The sequence below is a fragment of the Oncorhynchus mykiss genome, chromosome 19, assembly GCF_057628025.1.
Source record: "Oncorhynchus mykiss isolate SJ-2025 chromosome 19, ASM5762802v1, whole genome shotgun sequence".
NCBI lineage: Eukaryota > Metazoa > Chordata > Actinopteri > Salmoniformes > Salmonidae > Oncorhynchus > Oncorhynchus mykiss.
In genome coordinates, this window is record NC_143040.1 from 43,105,253 (window position 1) to 43,126,301 (window position 21,049).

At 44.8% G+C, this 21,049-nt stretch overlaps 1 protein-coding gene across 2 annotated transcripts; it reads left to right on the top strand.

Annotated features, from left to right (window-relative positions):
* The first annotated feature begins 1,692 nt into the window (after positions 1-1,692).
* On the top strand, positions 1,693-20,918 carry LOC110497712 (zinc finger MYM-type protein 4). Of its 2 annotated transcripts, XM_021574007.3 has the most exons (26): positions 1,693-2,039; positions 3,462-3,948; positions 4,258-4,341; positions 4,493-4,542; positions 4,725-4,889; positions 5,036-5,415; positions 5,586-5,763; positions 5,895-6,107; positions 6,393-6,540; positions 6,840-6,955; positions 8,846-9,208; positions 9,378-9,528; positions 9,664-9,824; positions 10,117-10,279; positions 10,423-10,539; positions 10,659-10,850; positions 11,207-11,352; positions 11,611-11,740; positions 12,001-12,177; positions 13,148-13,242; positions 13,468-13,624; positions 17,390-17,541; positions 17,831-17,945; positions 19,379-19,612; positions 19,777-19,909; positions 20,091-20,918. In XM_021574007.3, exons 1-26 carry the CDS (start codon positions 2,004-2,006, stop codon positions 20,320-20,322), a joined length of 4,575 nt encoding a protein of 1,524 aa, XP_021429682.3. In that variant the 5' UTR covers positions 1,693-2,003; the 3' UTR covers positions 20,323-20,918. The 2 variants fall into 2 exon arrangements, with proteins under 2 accessions (XP_021429682.3, XP_021429683.3); XM_021574008.3 differs by lacking the exon at positions 4,258-4,341 and having other exon boundaries at positions 1,736-2,039.
* Positions 20,919-21,049: the final 131 nt, after the last annotated feature.

The window sequence follows — 21,049 nt, forward strand, 5'->3', positions numbered from 1 at the left end:
TACTACCTTAAATAATACTTTTAAGATCAATTGGATTAAACAATTGCTAAGAAGACACACTTCTATGTGGAACTTTATTCCTCATCATGTCTTCTATACTTTTGGTGGCCTTAATTTCATGTTTGGTTTGCAATTATATTATTGCTAATTGTGAGGCTTATTTGATCTAATATATATTTCGTAACGGTTAGGTTGTTACAAATGTACTGATATAAGGGGACATGTGCAATTTCGTCAACTTTACAAAAAACGACTTTATATCGGAGTTGTGCCTGTTGTGATAGAGATAGACAGAGTACTCATCATGGATATACCCTGTTTTAGCATGGAAAGGGAGGGAATACCTAGTCAGTTGTCCAACTGAATGTATTCAACTGAAATGTGTCTTCCGCATTTAACCCTTAACCCAACACCTCTGACTCAGAGGTGCGGAGACTGCCTTAATCGACATCCATGTCTTCAGTGCCCGGAGAACAGTGGGTTAACTGCCTTGATCAGGGGCAGAACAACAGATGTGTACCTTGTCAGCTCCGGGATTCAATCCACCCCCAATCCATCCTATAGACGTGGTCATTGGGGGCTTCCCCATTTTAAAGTAGTCACTGGGTGGGGCAATCAGCTGATGAAGAAGGAGAAAATGTACAACTTTAAAATGGAAATAGCCACAATGACGCTGCCTATGCTGCCACAGACGGTATAATGCACAGATACAAAGTTGAGTCCTCTATATATCTCTATGGCCTGTTGGTCACGCCCCTATCTGCCATCTCATTGGCTAGAATGGTCAAGACCTGATCTTTCCTCCTCCCTCCTGCTTTCCATATTTGATTACATGTTTTTCCATTGTTAGAGCAGTAACTCAAATATATTGTCAATATAATAGACAATCTTTGACAATGTCGAGTCTCCTTTCCGGATTCTTCTTGACTATTTGATCCTTGTCATTTGACCTGTATGAAACGTTGAACGATGTAGCTAGAAATAAACGACATAGTACAACTGACACGCATAAACCCCGGCCCTAGTGCGAACGAACGGCTCTTTTTGAACGGATATTTTTGGTGAACATCGGGAACCGCATCGGCGAAAAAGCCGCTCATTTGTCTTCCTGATTTGCATAGTGCTTCTACGGCTTTTTGAGCTGAAACGTTTTTCTGCAAATAAATTACAAAATCATTCTCTAAAGAGGGCGAATCCTCACTGCAGAAAGTATAAACATTGAGGAGAGCACGTCAATCTGGTCAACAATTATTCCATAATCTGACAATGGCAGCCTCTATTTTGGGTTTTACACTAGATATTAGAAAAATGTTCATGGTTTTATGTCGATTTTTAAGCATTTTGAACGAAGAGCCATTTGGGAGCCAAATGAGCCGTCTCTATTACGTCAACGGAGCCAAATGAGCCGGCTCACCAAAAACACTCGGAATGTTCATCACTACCCAGACCCACTGGGTTTGCCAATCTACTGTACATTTCTATATGCAACGTTCAAACTAGAAGGGTACCGAACTAATCGAAATATGGGCGAGAGATTAGAATTGATCTTAACTGGGAAAACGTAATGAGGTGTCAACATTGGCTATCTACCTATAGAAAAGAGAACGAATTCAGATATGTACAATGTGTATATACTGCTTTGTTACATCTAATGTGTTGCGTTACTGAATCAAATTACCCACGAATACAGACAGAGAATGCGCCTATCTATGGAACTTTACGGTACAGCCATACCAGCAGAAAGGGATAGTTCGATGTGCATGCAATTTCCCATTGAAAAGCTTGCAGCTACTTAAACACAAATGAGAATGCCCCGTCAATGACAATTATTTCATACACATTCTGCAAATCATATATTTTCATGCACATCGTGAAGTCGCTTTTGCACTGTCTTTAACAATAGCATTGTGTGCAGTGCATCCTAGCTAGTTGTCTAGCTAGCTAACGTTAGTTGCAAAAGAAACCCACCCCCCCCTCCGAGAAGAACAGCGCGCGACCAAAACATGGCGGAGTCAGAGGAGGCTAAACAAAAATCTCAGGTGAAAATATGTTTGCAAATAATGAAGGCATTATTATCTTATTAACTAGCGACCCATCTGTATCTGCTCAGCCTTGTTGCAGCTAGCTTCCTGGCTATCTTGCTAGATTTTCCTCAAGTGCATGACTATGTAGCTTAACGTTACAGTAGTTAGAGCTAGCTAGCCATGTAGCTAGGTTAGCTATTTTAAGCTAGCTAGATAGTAGTGTTCGTAGAATAATCAACCCTCATATCAATAAGGGGTTCCAGTGAAGATAATATATCACAGTTCTGTCAAAAGTATTATGAGTTTGCATCCCTGTGTGAGTGTAACGGCTTATGTCATGAGGTCCGAAACGGTATGGCAGGCCAGGGTCGCTGGTTCAACCAAGGCCCATTGCGGCTGTTTGTGTAGCTACTACAGCACTGTCCAGAGGTCTGGGCCCTCATGGCACAGGCAGGAGTGTGCTTGCTCTGTATGAAATATGGTTTCTGGTTCAAATCCCAACCAGACGATTCCCCCTCTATTGCTGCCCTAGTACGAATAATGTCATAGCTTTCTATACCAGACCGTATACCACAGGTATGACAAAACATTTCTGTTTAGTGTTATAATTACGTTGGTAACCAATGTATAATAGCAATAAGGAACCTTGAGGGGTTGTGGTAGATGGCCAATATACCACGGCTAAGGGCTGAATCCAGGCGCTCTGCGTTCAGTCGTGCATAAAGACCAGCCATTAGCTGTAGTATATTGGCCATATACCACACCCCCTTGGGCCATATTGCATGAATATATGGTATTTAGCAGAAGCTTTTATCCAAAGTGAATGCCATGCATGCATCATTTTTTCCCTTATGGGTGGTCCCAGGAATTGAATATGCTATCCTGGCGTTGCAAGTGCCATGCTCTACCAACTGGGCTAGAGAAGACCACCATTTTTTTATTACTATTATTATTTTTTATACCCTATTTTTCTCCCCAATTTCATGGTATCCAATTGGTAGTTAGTCTTGTCCCATCGCTGCAACTCCCGTACGGACTCAGGAGAGGCGAAGGTTGGGAGCCGTGCGTCCCCCGAAACACAACCCAGCCAAGCTGCACTGCTTCTTGACACAACGCCCATTAACCCGGAAGCCGGCCGCACCAATGTGTCGGAGGAAACACAGTATACCTGGCGAGTGTGCATTGCGCCTGGCCCGCCACTGGAGTCGCTATTGTGCGATGGGACAAGAACATCCCTGCCGGCCAAACCCTCTCCTAACACCGGGCGATGCTGGGCCAATTGTGCGCCGCCCCATGGGTCTCCTGGTCGCGGCCGGCAACGACAGAGCCTGGACTCGAACCAGGATCTCTAGTGGCACAGCTAGCGCTGCCTTAGACCACTGCGCCTCTCGGGAGGCCCCAAGACCACACTTTTTAACCAGTTGTCTCCTCCCACAGCATGAACTCCGGCTGTCCAAGGCTTTTGATGAGGCGGTGAAGCTCTCAGCCCCAACGGCTGGTGAGTCCCAGCGACAACACACTCCCCTGTCAACAAGATCTCTTTGGAGCAGCATCTCAACCGGACCAGTCTTTGGAGCACCAGAACCAGTCGGACGGCCTGACGTCGACCATGATTTTAGCAGTGACGATGAAGGGAATGTATTCCCTCACATCTCTCATCCTACCAGTACCACCTTCTCCCTAGCTGGTCTGGGGGTGGGCCAGCCAGAGGATGAGCTGGATGGGGTCCCTGTGTTTGGGGCAGATGAGGAGGAGGAGTGGGACATAGCCCTGCCCAAGGTGGCACTGGGTGATGTGGAGTCTGACAGAGAGTCAGGCGGACGGCCGGCTGGATCGCCTGACACACGACGTGCAGAGACTCAGGATGATAAAAATTCCACTGACAGATTCCTTGATGCAGTCTCACTTTCCAATATTAGAACAGGTTAGAATGAAAGCATGATGCCTAGTCTGACTTGGCCTGTGACGTTACTCCTCATGCATTTTTAACTTCTCATCACCAATATAACTTTTCTTACTTACATTTCTTACTACTTAAAGGACAATTCCACTCAAAAACGTGGTATTTGTTTCATTAGTCCACTGTTGATACATTCCCAAAATGTTTTATGCAAACTGTATCAACAGTGGACCAATGAAACAAATAACAAAAATAGTTTTTTTTGTGTGGCATTTTCCTTGAACTTAGGCCTACTTCTTTTTCATTGCTTAACAACAGTCATTCTTTTGGCAGCTTCTGAGGTGGCTAGTCAAATGCAAGGAGAAAGCCATCTTTCAACTAACCTATCTCAGTCCCCTTCACCAGATAACAGCTTGGGTAAGACTGCAAGCAAACTTGCCCTGCTAGTTATAACTATAGTTTCAATAAAGAACATGATTTAGGACATTTCCACACTCCATGCACATGGTATGCACATTATTAGAGCTGTGATGATTATAATAAATGGCATTTTCTCCATTTCTGTCAGATGGAGTAAGACAGAATCGGTCTATTGCTGGGGGATCCAGCCGTCAAGAGGTCTGTATAGTGTATGACCTTAGTATACCGGTAGTGTAAGTGGAGAGGGGCAGCAAGAAAGAACTGGCGGAGAGCGCGAGAGATTTCAGGATAATTCCCTTTTGCGGAATGCTGTTATGAACATTTTTTTTTTTTTGTGTCACCTTTATTCATCTATTTCATCCCTTTGCCCTGACCTCCAGAGGTCAGAGAGTGTGCTCCAGAACCCAGTGGTAGGGGACAGAGAACGGCCACCCATCTCTCCCCCCATGAACATCAAGGATGAGCCCATAGATGAAGGATATGACTGCGCCCTTCTACCCTCAACACGGGGTATCAAGGAGGAGCTGGACAACACAGCTCCTGAGGTCAGCAAAGGATCCCATGCCCTGCCTTAATGTCCCCTTTTACAACATATGGATATGATGATTCTGTTATGCTATATTATTGCTGCTATATTATTATTATCATCAATTCTTTGTTCTTATTTGTTCTTATTTGTTGTATGTTACAGGAGGTGCTGAGGATCAGTTCTGTCTTTTCTGTTGGTGGAGGAAATGCGTATGGCTCGCCCACTGCTGCTCCCCAGACCCCCACCTCCATATTTGCACCAGGAAGAAGTCTAGTTCAACAGGGGCCAACGATGACCCTCAGGAGCCTGGCTCCAGTGCCCCAGCAACCCCCTCCCCAGCCCCAGCCCCAGCCCCAGCCCCCTAGTGGCTCCAACCCAGCCAACGCAGTGCGTGTGTCCTGCTCGGGCTGCTCTAAGATCCTGCTGCGCGGTCAGACTGCCTTCCAACGGAAAGGATCCACCCAGCTCTTCTGCTCCACTGTCTGCCTCACTGGGTTCACCCTGCCTCCCATCAAACTGAGAACCTGCTACCAGTGCCTAAAGTGAGTCACTCGGCTACTGACTCACTTCAACTTTCAATCGTTCTGCTATCATCTGATTCCCGTAGTTACTGTGGGGGTGCACCAAATAACTTCCCCCGTTGCTCATAGCTGTATTGATGTTTATAACTCTTTAATCTGTCTAACTCGTTTATAACTTTTAATTTCTTCAGGGAGATCGAGGACCCCAAGGATGTAATCAGTGTGATTACAGACAATAACCTGAAGGATTTCTGTAGTCAGTTCTGCCTCTCTGTGTTCAACCGCAAGAGGAAACCAGGGACTATTTCCATGCCTTCTTTCCAAGAGCCCACCGCCCCGACGTGCAGTATGTGCAAGAAGAGCGACATGGTAAGGGACAAAACAGACAACCACTGGTTTGACTAGTTCACTCTCATTTCTAAGTCAACCTCAGGTGAGGTTACATGAGGAAATGTTTGATTTGACCATCCTGCCTGATTTGATAACCCCCCCCATCTCAGATTCAGCACGAAGTGACTCACCAGGGCTCCTTGCACAAACTGTGTAGCGATGAGTGTTTCATGCGCTTTCGCTCCTCCCACAACCTGGTCATAAATGTGTGTGAGAGCTGTGGCGAGTACTGCGCCAGTACTGACAGGAACTGCCGGTCGCTCCGAGTAGAGGGTGTCACCATGAAGTTCTGCAGTCGAACCTGCATTAGCACTTTTAAACGAGTAAGTATGCACAGTCAGGTAGTACACACAGACAGTCCTCCATAGAAACAGGAGTCCACTTTAAAAAAAATGTCTGGCCTTGATGGTCATATGTACTCTTAACTTCTATAAGGTATATTCAGTAGAGGTTGGGCCTCCCCTCTGAGTCTGGTTTCTCTCAATGAGTCTCTATGAATACATTATTGATATTATACACATTTGTCTCACTGAGTCCCCCTGTCCCACCTCCGCCATCATCAAATCTCTTCTTCTTATCAACTCTTTCCCATTGTTCCTGTATGGCAGACGACCACCAAGGTAATGCCGTGCGGTCACTGTCGTGATCTGAGACTCATGTCTGACATGGTGGAGAGCACTGATACGGATGGCAAGGTGGACCTCTTCTGCAATTCCGTCTGTGTCAATAACAGCCGGCCGCAGAACGACCTGTCAGGTAGCATTGACTTTACCATTGTATAAGCGGAAGTCTATAAATGTGTTTTCATTTATGAATATTGTAGGCCATATGTTGTCTGAAATAGTCTGAAATATGTTTTTGACTGGTATAATTTTTTTCTGGGATGCATTTAGTCCAATAATTATTACTCAGAGAGTGGAAAAAACCCTGCAGTGGATTCGGTCGGGATTTATTTTCCACTAGCCAGCAAACAATTTTGTGTTTCAACCAATATTTTGCCATAATTGTTTTTACATTTTATTTGCAGTGGTATTAAAAAAAGTTGTCACACACAGGAACGGCATTCCCTTGTACCTACTGCAAAGTGAAGGCTGTCTCTCAGTACCACCTGGCCATGGTAGACGGCAGCATCCGCAACTTCTGCTCTTACACCTGCGTCAAGACTTTCCGGGTATTCGTTGATTAATTGTCTAAATGGATCAAACAGACTATGTTACATATGATCTGTGCTTTCTGTGTGTGCATATTAGAGACGGTTCAGTCTCAGTCAGGTAGATTTGAGAGGGATTTTATGTGTTTTTCAGCATGCATTTAGGTTCAGGTTTATTTGACAATTGTACCAAACATAAAAAACACAGTGCATACAATACAGGTCAAATTGAAAAGATACCAATCAGCCTATATACAGTGGGGCAAAATAGTATTTAGTCAGCCACCAATTGTGCAAGTTCTCCCACTTAAAAAGATGAGAGGCCTGTAATTTTCATCATAGGTACACTTCAACTATGACAGAAAAAATTAGAAAAAAAATCCAGAAAATCACATTGTAGAATTTTTAATGAATTTATTTGCAAATTATGGTGGAAAATAAGTATTTGGTCACCTACAAACAAGCAAGATTTCTGGCTCTCACAGACCTGTAACTTCTTCTTTAAGAGGCTCCTCTGTCCTCCACTCGTTACCTGTATTAATGGCACCTGTTTGAACTTATCAGTATAAAAGACACCTCTCCACAACCTCAAACAGTCACACTCCAAATTCCACTATGGCCAAGACCAAAGAGCTGTCAAAGGACACCAGAAACAAAATTGTAGACCTGCACCAGGCTGGGAAGACTGAATCTGAAATAGGTACGCAGCTTGGTTTGAAGAAATCAACTGTGGGAACAATTATTAGTAAATGGAAGACATACAAGACCACTGATAATCTCCCTCGATCTGGGGCTCCACGCAAGATCTCACCCCGCGGGGTCAAAATGATCACAAGAACGGTGAGTAAAAATCCCAGAACCACACGGGGGGACCTATTGAATGACCTGCAGAGAGCTGGGACCAAAGTAACATAGTCTACCATCAGTAACACACTACGCCGCCAGGGACTCAAATCCTGCAGTGCCAGACGTGTCCCCCTGCTTAAGCCAGTACATGTCCAGGCCCATCTGAAGTTTGCTAGAGAACATTTGGATGATCCAGAAGAAGATTGGGAGAATGTCATATGGTCAGATGAAACCAAAATATAACTTTTTGGTAAAAACTCAACTCGTTGTGTTTGGAGGACAAAGAATGCTGAGTTGCATCCAAAGAACACCATACCTACTGTGAAGCATGGGGGTGGAAACATCATGCTTTGGGGCTGTTTTTCTGCAAAGGGACCAGGACGACTTATCCGTGTAAAGGAAAGAATGAATGGGGCCATGCATCGTGAGATTTTGAGTGAAAACCTCCTTCCATCAGCAAGGGCATTGAAGATGAAACGTGGCTGGGTCTTTCAGCATGACAATGATCCCAAACACACCGCCCGGGCAACGAAGGAGTGGCTTTGTAAGAAGCATTTCAAGGTCCTGGAGTGGCCTAGCCAGTCTCCAGATCTCAACCCCATAGAAAATCTTTGGAGGGAGTTGAAAGTCCGTGTTGCCCAGCAACAGCCCCAAAACATCACTGCTCTAGAGGAGATCTGCATGGAGGAATGGGCCAAAATACCAGCAACAGTGTGTGAAAACCTTGTGTAGACTTACAGAAAACGTTTGACCTCTGTCATTGCCAACAAAGGGTATATAACAAAGTATTGAGAAGTATTTGGTCAATAACAAAAGTTTATTTTCCACCATAATTTGCAAATAAATTCATTAAAAATCCTACAATGTGATTTTTCTGGATTTTTTTTCTTCTCATTTTGTCTGTCATAGTTGAAGTGTACCTATGATGAAATTTACAGGCCTCTCATTTTAAGTGGGAGAACTTGCACAATTGGTGGCTGACAATACTTTCTTGCCCCATTGTATAATGGATTGTACGGAATACATCATGTTTTTGAATGTGTCTCCTTTGATGTAATGTGGTAGGAGGCCGAAGGCAGCCAGCTTCCCCCCCAACTGGGCCAGATGAACGGCTCCTCATCCACTGCTCCTCCCATGGTGTCTCCGTACCTCCAGACCCCTCCAGCACCACCCCAGGGCTACTCCCATCCTTACCCCCCATCCTGGGTCCCCACCACTGGCCGCCCGTACGCCCCAACTCAGACCTCTGCTCCACCTCTACCCTATCGAGCCGCCACAGGCTTGGCTTGGGCCTACGGGGTGGGGCAGCATCAACCAGGTCCGCCCATGGCCCCCTCCTTTACCTCCGCCCCCAGTGGACCTGTGAAACTCTCCTGCCATCAGTGTCCTCAGCAGTTCCGCTGGAAACCTGAGCTCTATGAGTACAATGTAAGTACCTCTCTCTTGATCCTGTACCTTGTTTATTACATTTGAAGTGTTATGGGAATGGTCGTTTTGTGATAGGTATTGTAGTGTTGTCTAATAATGCTTTTGCGATTGGGGTTGTAGTTTTATCTCTAATGCTCTTTGTCCTCCTGGGCTTGTTGTGTTCCTTCAGGGTCGCACCATGCAGTTCTGTTGCAAACTGTGCTGTGTTGAGTTTAAGAAACGGAGTAATATCAAAGTGAGGTGTGAATACTGCAAACTGGAGAAGGTGGTCAAAGAAGTCATCAGATATGACCTCATCGACCGGCCCTTCTGCAGTGAGAGTGAGTACCAAAGACCCTTTCTCTCTTTCTCCTAGTCCTTTTTTGACAATTTATGCCATAAATATAACAATGATGTAATAATTTGTTTTGAGTATAATATTGTACATTAACCTGTCTGTGTGGGTGTTGTAACAGGCTGTAAGCTGCTCTTCAAGCACGACATGAAGGGGCCATGGCGGACGTGTGCCTATTGTGCCGACATCAGCCCCAAGATGATCCACAACCACTTTGGTGGAAGGATGCAAGAGTTCTGCAGGGACGCGTGCATGTCCAACTACACTGTTCTCTTCTATGAGGTCAGAGCCAGAATAATTTTTATGCATGTTGACCTCTGTATGTAGCAAGCATCTCAGAGTAGGAGTACTGATTTGGGATCAGTTTTGCCTTAAGACGACAATGAATAAGACTGCAGGGACCTGATTCCAGATTAGGACTCGTACTCTGAGTCGCTTTATGAATACATGCCCTGATCTCTCACTCTCTTGATTTGATTACCTTACAACCACTTCCCGGGACATATCTATGTAGTCCACAAATGGCTGAAGCTCTTTGAATTGCTGAACTGTTTGTTGTCCTTCCCCTACCCAGATGGCTAAGTGTGAGTGCTGCAGACGTCAAGGGAAGATGAGAGAGCAACTGAAGTGTTTTGGGGCAATTAGGCACTTCTGTAACCTGGAGTGTGTTATTCAGTACTGCTATCAGACCTTCCAGCTGCACCCTCGGACTAGCAACGGCACCACTACTACACAGGGTACTACTTAATTATATACACGTTTCTCTTGAAAACGACTACCTGGTTGGATGACCTATCGCTGCATCTCAGTTTAATGGCTGCCTTGGGCCTACTACTCAACATGTCTCCCCTCTTTCCTTCCCTTCTTTCTCCCCCTGTAGGTCCGTCCCAACCTCTGTTCTCCCTCTCCAAGCCAGCTCCTGTCATTGCTGATGTTGTCTCGTTGGCCACCTCTCCTGCTGGCCAGCCCCATGCTACGGCTGCCACTGCCCTGACTGGTAGCTAGTACACCCATTGAGAACACTGGCTAACACCGAGCATGGTTAAGACATTTGTGAAGAAGTGGTCGATTAATATAAGCTTTTGTAGTTCAGACTGTTTTTTGTTTTGCTTGTAGGAGCTCTTCCGACGTCGAACTCTCACGGCAAGAGCCTTGGCGATGCCAGCACCCAGACGGACGCCATGAGGATCTCAGCCCGCCGTCGGATCATGAAGAACAAGGCCATCATCTGTAAACCCCTCATGCTGGACCAGGAAACCAGCTGCCCGATTCCGATGCAAACCGCAGAGAAACCAATGGCACCCATGGGTAAAACAACAGACCGACATCCAAAACATCAGAAATGCTAACCTAGTCGCTGATGCCTATTCTGCGATTTTTATATCTTGATTCTTTAAATTATTTTAATATTTTTGGAACAAACTAGCTACTTAAGATGTCTCGTCCATAAAGGTATTAATAATATCTTCATTATATTTCTATGGCCCCACCCTTCCACTGAATTTGTAAATCAGACCTTCCACTACATGTTCATAGTACGACCACTTGGTTTAAAGGGTTAGTAAGGATCTCTGATTGTAGGCCGTCATTGTAAATAAGAATTTGTTTTTAACTGACTTTATTTAAAGGTTAAATAATAGCCTCTCTCGTTGTTGTTGTTGTAGGGTTCACAGAGACTGGGTTCACGTACACAGAGAACGGGGAGAAAGTGCGGGTGGTTGTGATGCCCGTCCCTGTGCCAGTCTTCATCCCAGTGCCCATGAACCTGTACACCCAGTACACTCCTGTGCCCATGGGTATCCCCGTGCCTGTACGTTTGCTCTGCGTCCTCTTCTCATGCCTACATCCACTTTCTCTTTATATGCCTTTTAATAGATACTTTATTTTCCACTTTTCAAAGGGAAGTACCCATCCCTGGTGGCCTAAACACTCACATGCCCCGTGTCTTGGATTGTTATTCTTCTGAGGACCCTACTAATACCCCCACCATGGTTCATTGTGTGTTCTTTTAATGATTGGTTAACTTGGCTGGTTAAACCATGTTCTGTTCTCTGTGCCCTCTGTCCAGGTGCCAGTGCCCATGGTAATACCCCCCTCATTAAGCCGTTCAGAGCTCAAGGACAAGAAAGACGGTGTCGCATCTCAAACCATGGCCGAGCAGGAGGACGAGGAGAAAGACAAACCTGTCTCCCATGGAGGTGAAGAGAAAAGTTTGTACTCTGAGCTGCGGCAGTGTGTTTATGGGAACGTTACTGTCTAACTTTGTTGCTTGGCACATCAGCCGACTGCTGCTTTCTTGAACGGGTCTCTCTTGCATTTATCTCAATATTTAGACTAACCCGTATTAATAGATAAACACTGTTGGAAAAGCAACCTTTTAAATTAAAATGACTCTGGTGGAGGATCTTACTGAAGGGTTAGATAACATGGTGTCTGTCTGTGTGGTGTTTATCCACAGACCAAGGCAGCGCCTACAGTGGAGACCTGGAGTCTGAGGCTGTGTCCACCCCCCACAGCTGGGGTGGAGAGGATGAGTCTACATCCAACCCCCAGAGAGGGGCAGAGGGTCCTGTCGAACCCCCCAGCACAACAGCCTCCCCCAGCATGTTGGACCTGGAGGCTGACTACCCCCCTGGTAAGAAAGGCTCTGAGAATAACAACATAGCTACATTTATGTTCCAAAGTTTTTTTTATTAGATGAAAAATATTTATTCAACCTTTATTTATCCAGTTAAGAATCAATTATATTTGCACTAGCTAGGTTTCCATCCAATTTGCGACAGATTTTCATGCAAATATTCTAGAAACTGCGCATAGGAAATATGTACATTTTCCTACCAGTTGTATGTTTCTACCAAGTTGACTTGTTGTGGAAACAATTAGTGCATGATGACGTAGTGCACACAAAATGTATTTTTCGCTTAGGTTTTCATGTACTGAATAAAAATCCAAAGTTTTTCTCATCCCATTTTCAACTCTACCGATAGTTTTGTCACATTGTTGAGTTAAATAGCAAATGTGTCTACTCTGGTCTTGGCACCTGCTCTCTAGCCAACATCTCTCAGATACAGTGCGGGTTGTCTAGTCTACATGAGATTATTATGAATAAACTGCAGTCAAGCATCGATCGTCATGTCACCAGAATAAAACCCTCAATATTTATTGGAAAGTGGCGTCAAGCTCATCACCGTGTACGTTCACCACCCTGTGAAGTTCATCATAACTTATTTCATCTGTAGCCTAACTGCATGGTTTCCCGAGTCGTAGTGGGAGGACCCCACACCATATTATGGCGTGACTCCAAGTTTACTTCGATATGATGGTTATTATATCAATATTTGTGCATAATGGAGTTTCTACCAACATTCCCCGCCAATTAATTTAACAGACGCAAAAAGATCCCACCATGTCGAACGAACAAATGATCTGTCGGCATTTGTAAAATTACACCGGCACTTCCTGTTTCCGTCACAGCTGTCGTGATTTATTTTTATACGATACTCGCATAGAAACTGTAGATGGGAACGTGGTTAATGATGAACTTGCTAATTCCCACAGATCACATTTGTATCCCCTGTGTAACTGTGTATTCAATGCTGTTTCAGAGTCGTTTGATCGTGCTGCAGTGAAGGGACAGAGGCTGACTGTACAGGCCACAAGACAGAAGAGACCCAAAGATGGCTTCCCTCCCAGAAAACGGGTATGTCTATACTGTAGTCTGCGTCCCAAACGCTACCCTATTTATTTTATAGCGGGGTTACTGGTCTAACGCTATAGGTAACATAACTAGTTAGGTCATATCAGCACCATTATTACTATTGACTGCAATAGGGTTTCAGAGATATTATACAGTAAAAGCAAGTTGTTTCTCCTTCCACTACGTTGTTGGTCCAAACCTTTTTCCCTTTCCCTTTCTCTATTGCAGAGTCGTAAGCAAAGTGGGACTATGGACATGGTGGAGCAAACTGTTTCACTCCCTCCTGCCAGATCAAAACTCCACCACGAGTATGGGGTGAAAGCCTGGAAGAATTGGGTCCTGCAGAGGAACAAGCGGTTTGACTGTGAATTTGCCAAAGATCCCTGTGAGTCAGATTGATTGATTTTAATTTATTTGTTAATTAAAGTGCCTTGCAACATCTCAGATGCCATGCCCAGATGAGTTTAAAATATGCTAGCAGTATTCATGTACAGTACCTCTACTTACTTCCGGTGCCGACAGAGATGGCCGCCTCGCTTCGCGTTCCTAGGAAACTATGCAGTTTTTTGTTTTTTTACGTGTTATTTCTTACATTGGTACCCCAGGTCATCTTAGGTTTCATTACATACAGTCGAGAAGAACTACTGAACATAAGAGCAGCGTCAACTCACCATCAGTACGACCAAGAATATGACTTTCGCGAAGCGGATCCTGTGTTCTGCATTTCACCCAGGACAACGGAATGGATCCCAGCCGGCAACCCAAAAAAACGACTTCGTAAAAGGGGGAAACGGAGCGGTCTTCTGGTCAGACTCCGGAGTCGGGCACATCGTGCACCACTCCCTAGCATTCTTCTCGCCAATGTCCAGTCTCTTGACAACAAGGTTGATGAAATCCGAGCAAGGGTAGCATTCCAGAGGGACATCAGAGACTGTAACGTTCTTTGCTTCACGGAAACATGGCTCACTGGAGAGACGCTATCGGAGTCGGTGCAGCCAGCTGGTTTCTCCACGCATCGCGCAGACAGAAACAAACATCTTTCTGGTAAGAAGAGGGGCGGGGGCGTATGCTTTATGGTTAACGTGACGTGGTGTGATCATAACAACATACAGGTACTCAAGTCCTTCTGTTCACCTGATTTAGAATTCCTCACAATCAAATGTCGACCGCATTATCTACCAAGGGAATTATCTTCGATTATAATCACAGCCGTATATATTCCCCCCCCAAGCAGACACATCGATGGCTCTGAACAAACTTTATTTGACTCTTTGCAAACTGGAATCCATTTATCCGGAGGCTGCATTCATTGTAGCTGGGGATTTTAACAAGGCTAATCTGAAAACAAGACTCCCTAAATTTTATCAGCATATCGATTGCGCAACCAGGGCTGGAAAAACCTTGGATCACTGCTATTCTAACTTCCGCAACGCATATAAGGCCCTGCCCCGCCCTCCTTTCGGAAAAGCTGACCACGACTCCATTTTGTTGATCCCTGCCTACAGACAGAAACTAAAACAAGCTCCCGCGCTGAGGTCTGTTCAACGCTGGTCCGACCAATCTGATTCCACACTCCAAGACTGCTTCCATCACGTTGTCTGGGATATGTTTCGTATTGCGTCAGACAACAACACTGACGAATACGCTGATTCGGTGAGCGAGTTCATTAGAACGTGTGTTGAAGATGTCGTTCCCATAGCAACGATTAAAACATTCCCAAACCAGAAACCGTGGATTGATGGCAGCATTCGCGTGAAACTGAAAGCCCGAACCACTGCTTTTAATCAGGGCAAGGTGACCGGAAACATGACCGAATACAAACAGTGTAACTATTCCCTCCGCAAGGCAATCAAACAAGCTAAGCGTCAGTATAGAGACAAAGTAGAATCTCAATTCAACGGCTCAGACACGAGGTATGTGGCAGGGTCTACAGTCAATCACGGATTACAAAAAGAAAACCAGCCCCGTCACGGACCAGGATGTCTTGCGCCCACTAAATAACTTTTTTGCCTGCTTTGAGGACAATACAGTGCTACTGACACGGCCCGCAACTAAAACATGCGGACTCTCCTTCACTGCAGCCGACGTGAGGAAAACATTTAAACGTGTCAACCCTCGCAAGGCTGCAGGCCCAGACGGCATCCCCAGCCGCGCCCTCAGAGCATGCGCAGACCAGCAGGCTGGTGTGTTTACGGATATATTCAATCAATCCCTATCCCAGTCTGTTGTTCCCACATGCTTCAAGAGGGCCACCATTGTTCCTGTTCCCAAGAAAGCTAAGGTAACTGAGCTAAACGACTACCGCCCCGTAGCACTCACTTCCGTCATCATGAAGTGCTTTGAGAGACTAGTCAAGGACCATATCACCTCCACCCTACCTGACACCCTAGACCCACTCCAATTTGCTCACCGCCCAAATAGGTCCACAGACGATGCAATCTCAACCACACTGCCCTAACCCATCTGGACAAGAGGAATACCTATGTGAGAATGCTGTTCATCGACTACAGCTCGGCATTTAACACCATAGTGCCCTCCAAGCTCGTCATCAAGCTCGAGACCCTGGGTCTCGACCCCGCCCTGTGCAACTGGGTACTGGACTTCCTGAGGGGCCGCCCCCAGGTGGTAAGGGTAGGCAACAACATTTCCACCCCGCTGATCCTCAACACTGGGGCCCCACAAGGGTGCGTTCTGAGCCCTCTCCTGTACTCCCTGTTCACCCACGACTGCGTGGCCACGCACGCCTCCAACTCAATCATCAAGTTTGCGGACGACACAACAGTGGTAAGCTTGATTACCAACAACGACGAGACGGCCTACAGGGAGGAGGTGAGGGCCCTCGGAGTGTGGTGTCAGGAAAATAACCTCACACTCAACGTCAACAAAACTAAGGAGATGATTGTGGACTTCAGGAAACAGCAGAGGGAACACCCGCCTATCCACATCGATGGAACAGTAGTGGAGAGGGTAGTAAGTTTTAAGTTCCTCAGCGTACACATCAGACTAACTGAATTGGTCCACCCACACAGACAGCATCATGAAGAAGGCGCAGCAGCGCCTCTTCAACCTCAGGAGGCTGAAGAAATTCGGCTTGTCACCAAAAGCACTCACAAACTTCTACAGATGCACAATCGAGAGCATCCTGGCGGGCTGTATCACCGCCTGGTACGACAACTGCTCCGCCCACAACCGTAAGGCTCTCCAGAGGGTAGTGAGGTCTGCACAACGCATCACCGGGGGCAAACTACCTGCCCTCCAGGATACCTACACCACCCGATGTCACAGGAAGGCCATAAAGATCATCAAGGACAACAACCACCCGAGCCACTGCCCGTTCACCCCGCTATCATCCAGAAGGCGAGGTCAGTACAGGTGCATCAAAGCTGGGACCGAGAGACTGAAAAACAGCTTCTATCTCAAGGCCATCAGACTGTTAAACAGCCACCACTAACATTGAGTGGCTGCTGCCAACACACTGACTCAACTCCAGCCACTTTAATAATGGGAATTGATGGGAAATGATGTAAAATATATCACTAGCCACTTTAAACAATGCTACCTAATATAATGTTTACATACCCTACATTATTCATCTCATATGTATATGTATATACTGTACTCTATCATCTACTGCATCTTTATGTAATACATGTATCACCAGCCACTTTAACTATGCCACTTTGTTTACATACTCATCTCATATGTATATACTGCACTCAATACCATCTACTGTATCTTGCCTATGCCGCTCTGTACCATCACTCATTCATATATCTTTATGTACATATTCTTTATCCCCTTACACTTGTGTCTATAAGGTAGTAGTTTTGGAATTGTTAGCTAGATTACTTGTTGGTTATTACTGCATTGTCGGAACTAGAAGCACAAGCATTTCGCTACACTCGCATTAACATCTGCTAACCATGTGTATGTGACAAATCAAATTTGATTTGGTGTTCAGTGGCCATCTTTCTCGCTATGGCAGCTAAATCCATGGTTCTCTAATCTGGTTTTCTGTGCCCTTGTCTCTCCTACGGCAGCTAAATCCAGGGTTCTCTAATCTGGTTTTCTGTGCCCTTGTCTCTCCTACGGCAGCTAAATCCATGGTTCTCTAATCTGGTTTTCTGTGCCCTTGTCTCTCCTACGGCAGCTAAATCCATGGTTTTGAAGGAGGACGTGTTGCAGTGTAACTCCTCTGAGCTTAGTTATGGCCTCTGTCGCTTCATCAGTGAGGTCCGTCGCCCCAACGGTCAGGCCTACCCTGCTGACAGCATCTTCTACCTCTGTCTGGGCATACAGCAGGTATTGAACCTCCATGTTTATCTTATTCCGTACTATGTTATTCACTGTGGTACCACCTTTTCTGTCTGTCAGTGGCCATACTTAAAATACGGTTCAGTCTAAAGCCCCAGTTATACTGATGTGATGGCAGCTAACACTGTTTGCAGACTATTACAATCAATATTATCTGGACTTTTCCTATAGCAACTTCCCCAGGGGCAACAACATCAATTGTACTTGCCCCTCTGCCAAATGTGATATACAGTGCCTAATGCCTCTCTCCCTCACCATCTCTCATTTGGCTCACCAGTATCTATTTGAGAATGGAAGGATAGAGAATATCTTCACTGACGTGCTCTACCACAAGTTCACCATGGAGATTACTATGATGCTACATTTCTGGAGACCTACCCTGCTGCCCAGCGGTAAGAATATTTCTAGTCTTCTATAAGTTTCTTCTTCTATGCCTGTCGTATCCCTTTAAAATTTAGGAATAAGCGTCCCATCAACGGGGCAGTTGTAAATCATGCAGCGCCATCGCAGATTTTTAGAGAAACAACAAATGTCGGTACATATAAGTGTCTTATATCGACTGAAAGCTTAAACTCTTGTTAATATAACTGCATTGTCCAATTTACAGTAGCTATTACTGCGAAAAAATGCCATGCTATTGTTTGAGGAGAGCTCCTAACAACTAAACACTTTTTTCACCACAATAGGTTTGATAAATTCACCTCTGAAGGTGAAATGTGTACTTACATTCTGAAATCTTGCTCTGATTTATCATCCAAAGGGTCCCAGAGATAACATGAGGTTTTGTTAGATAAAATCCTTTTTCCTATCCTAAAAGGGTCCATACATCATGCGCGATCAATTTTGTATTTCCACTCGTTCAATTTGCAAAGAAAGGAATCTGAAAATCTAACCCTAAACGTTGTTTCAACCAGTCAAATCACGTTGGTATTTATTCCTCAGAGATCCTAGAACGTAACCAGACTTCACTATATCATTAGGAGTGTAGTATATCCTATAGGACACCAGATTTGGTCAGAAACCGACGCCTTCATGTCGCGCCGATGACGTGGGCGGTCTTCACTTGATTGACTGTAACTTTGTCAAATAAGCACCAATCGGAGTCAAACAAAGCTAGCTAGATAGCCAATGCTTTACGGAAACCCTGTATGTCGCAAAATGTTGCTGCTAACCTTGTGCAACATCAAGCCTTTTCCTTTTGTACAAAAATTACAAGAATTTGGAGTGTTATGAAAATGTTGAACTTGTAATATGGCTACTAATACTAGAAAAGCTAAATCAAAGTCCAAGATTTGACAATATTCTTGCAGAAAAATGTAATGTAAATGTCTCGTCACGATTTGCCCAAATGTACCTGGGTGACTTCACACTAAATGTCATGTAGTTTGCTCATACTTCAAGTTATCCGTCTGAAACTTTGCACATACACTGCTGTTATCTTGTGGACACCAAGATACCAACCAGAGTGATGGCTAGATTTGGGACCTTTCTGTTGCATTTCAAAGATGGTGGTTTTTGATGTTTATTTTCTTCCACCAGATCTATTATGTTATGTTCTCCTACATTCAATTCACATTTCCACAAACGTCAAAGTTTTTCCTTTCAAATGGTACCAAGAATATGCTTATCCTTGCTTCGGGGCCTGAGCTACAGGCAGTTAGATTTGGGTATGTCATTTTAGGCGAAAATTGAAAAGAAAAAAGGGTCCATCCCTACGTTTCTTCTTATATGCCTGTTGTATCCCTTTAATATCGCTGGGACATTTTGAAATGCATAAAAAATGATGACCCATACCTCTGACCCTTCCTCCACTGTCGGTCTCTAGGCTACCTGCATTCCCGTGTGGAGGAGGAATACCTGTGGGACTGTAAGCAGCTGGGGGCCCACTCCCCCTTCGTGCTGCTCAACACCTTGCTCTTCTTTGGAACCAAGCTCTTCCAGTTCAAGACCCAGAGCCAACACAGACGTTTGTCCTTCGCCAACTTCACCCACTGTACCAGGGTCACGAAGAACGGCAAGAGCGCCTTCCTGAGGTTTAGGCCTTGTCAGGACACCGCCGGTGAGTTCCGACCTCAATGGTGTTGAAGGCTATCACATTTTATTCTACTTTATTTATCCCATTAGTAGCAATTAAGAAATGCATTGCCATATCCCAAGCAATAACATCCTCCACAAGCTCCATAATGCGCTAGGTTGCAGGTTGATTTGTGTCACTTTGTGTAGTGTATCCAGAGCTGCTAGCTTTGCCTGCCAAGAGGAAGCTGGATGAACAGGATGGTGACATGGAGATGTCAGAGAACACTGAGAACCCACTACGTTGCCCGGTCAGACTCTACGAGTTCTACATCTCCAAATGGTGAGATTACATAAACATGTTTATTCCTGCTATATTTCACTCTGTTACTGTACATATGACTTGTTTTAGATATTGACAACATTTTAATGCCTCAATGTTTTGCAGTCTGAAAAAGAGAAACGGATAACATTTCTGTATTGGCTGCCTATCGATTCATTATATAATCCTCTTTTTCCTCCAGCTCAGAGTCTGTGAAGAATAGGCCAGGCTTGTTCTACTTGCAGCCAGAGCTTTCATGCCTCTCCAACAGCTCGCTGTGGTACTCTGGCCAGCAACTAGAAGGCGCTGCACTGGAGAGCATGCTAACACGCATCCTGGCTGTACGGGAGGTCCATCTGGATGAGCCTCCACTGCATCATCACTCTACTGAAGCTTCATCAGCCTCCACAGATGACAACGATGATAGCTCGTAGTGGATATAACAGACTCATGGAATGGCACCCTATTCCCTATATAGTGCAGTGCACTACTTTTGAACAGGGCCCATAGGGCTCTGGTCAAAAGTAGTGCATTTAATAGGGGATAGGGTGCCATTTCAGACCAACCATGGACATGTTGCAAAAACATCCACAATCATGTAAAGACACTACGATAAGATACTTTTTTGACACTTCATTTAGTCTTTCATAATGTCTTTGTTTCTAGATTCTAGTTTTAGAGGATGAATGGAATCATTGTTGACAAAACATAAAAATACTGTTAATGTTACATTAGTGTCCGTTTGTTTTTCTAAGTTGTTACTATAGCTGAACATTTTATTGTTACTTTCTACTAATCTGTCTTTTATTCTAAGGGCCCACACAACTAATTCCATAGTCTCGATCATCCACTCTACTAACTAAACCAAGGTGATCATGTAATATTGTACATAGATGTTTTTTTGTATGAATCCCTCTGTTATGGACTTGAATAAGCAACATGATTATGCAAAGGACATTTCTGTCTGCTCTGCTGTTTGTTCTCTGAAGGGATTAAAAGAACCTCTGACTCTGAGAATAAAACTCAGAAACCGATTGAAAATGTTCCTTCACTGTGAAAGTCATCAGCATTTAGATTTGAATAATGATATGTTAAATTGCACCTGGTCCTGTATGCAAATCTGAGTGGAGCTGAAGAGTCGCTTTCATCTGCCTCAGTGTA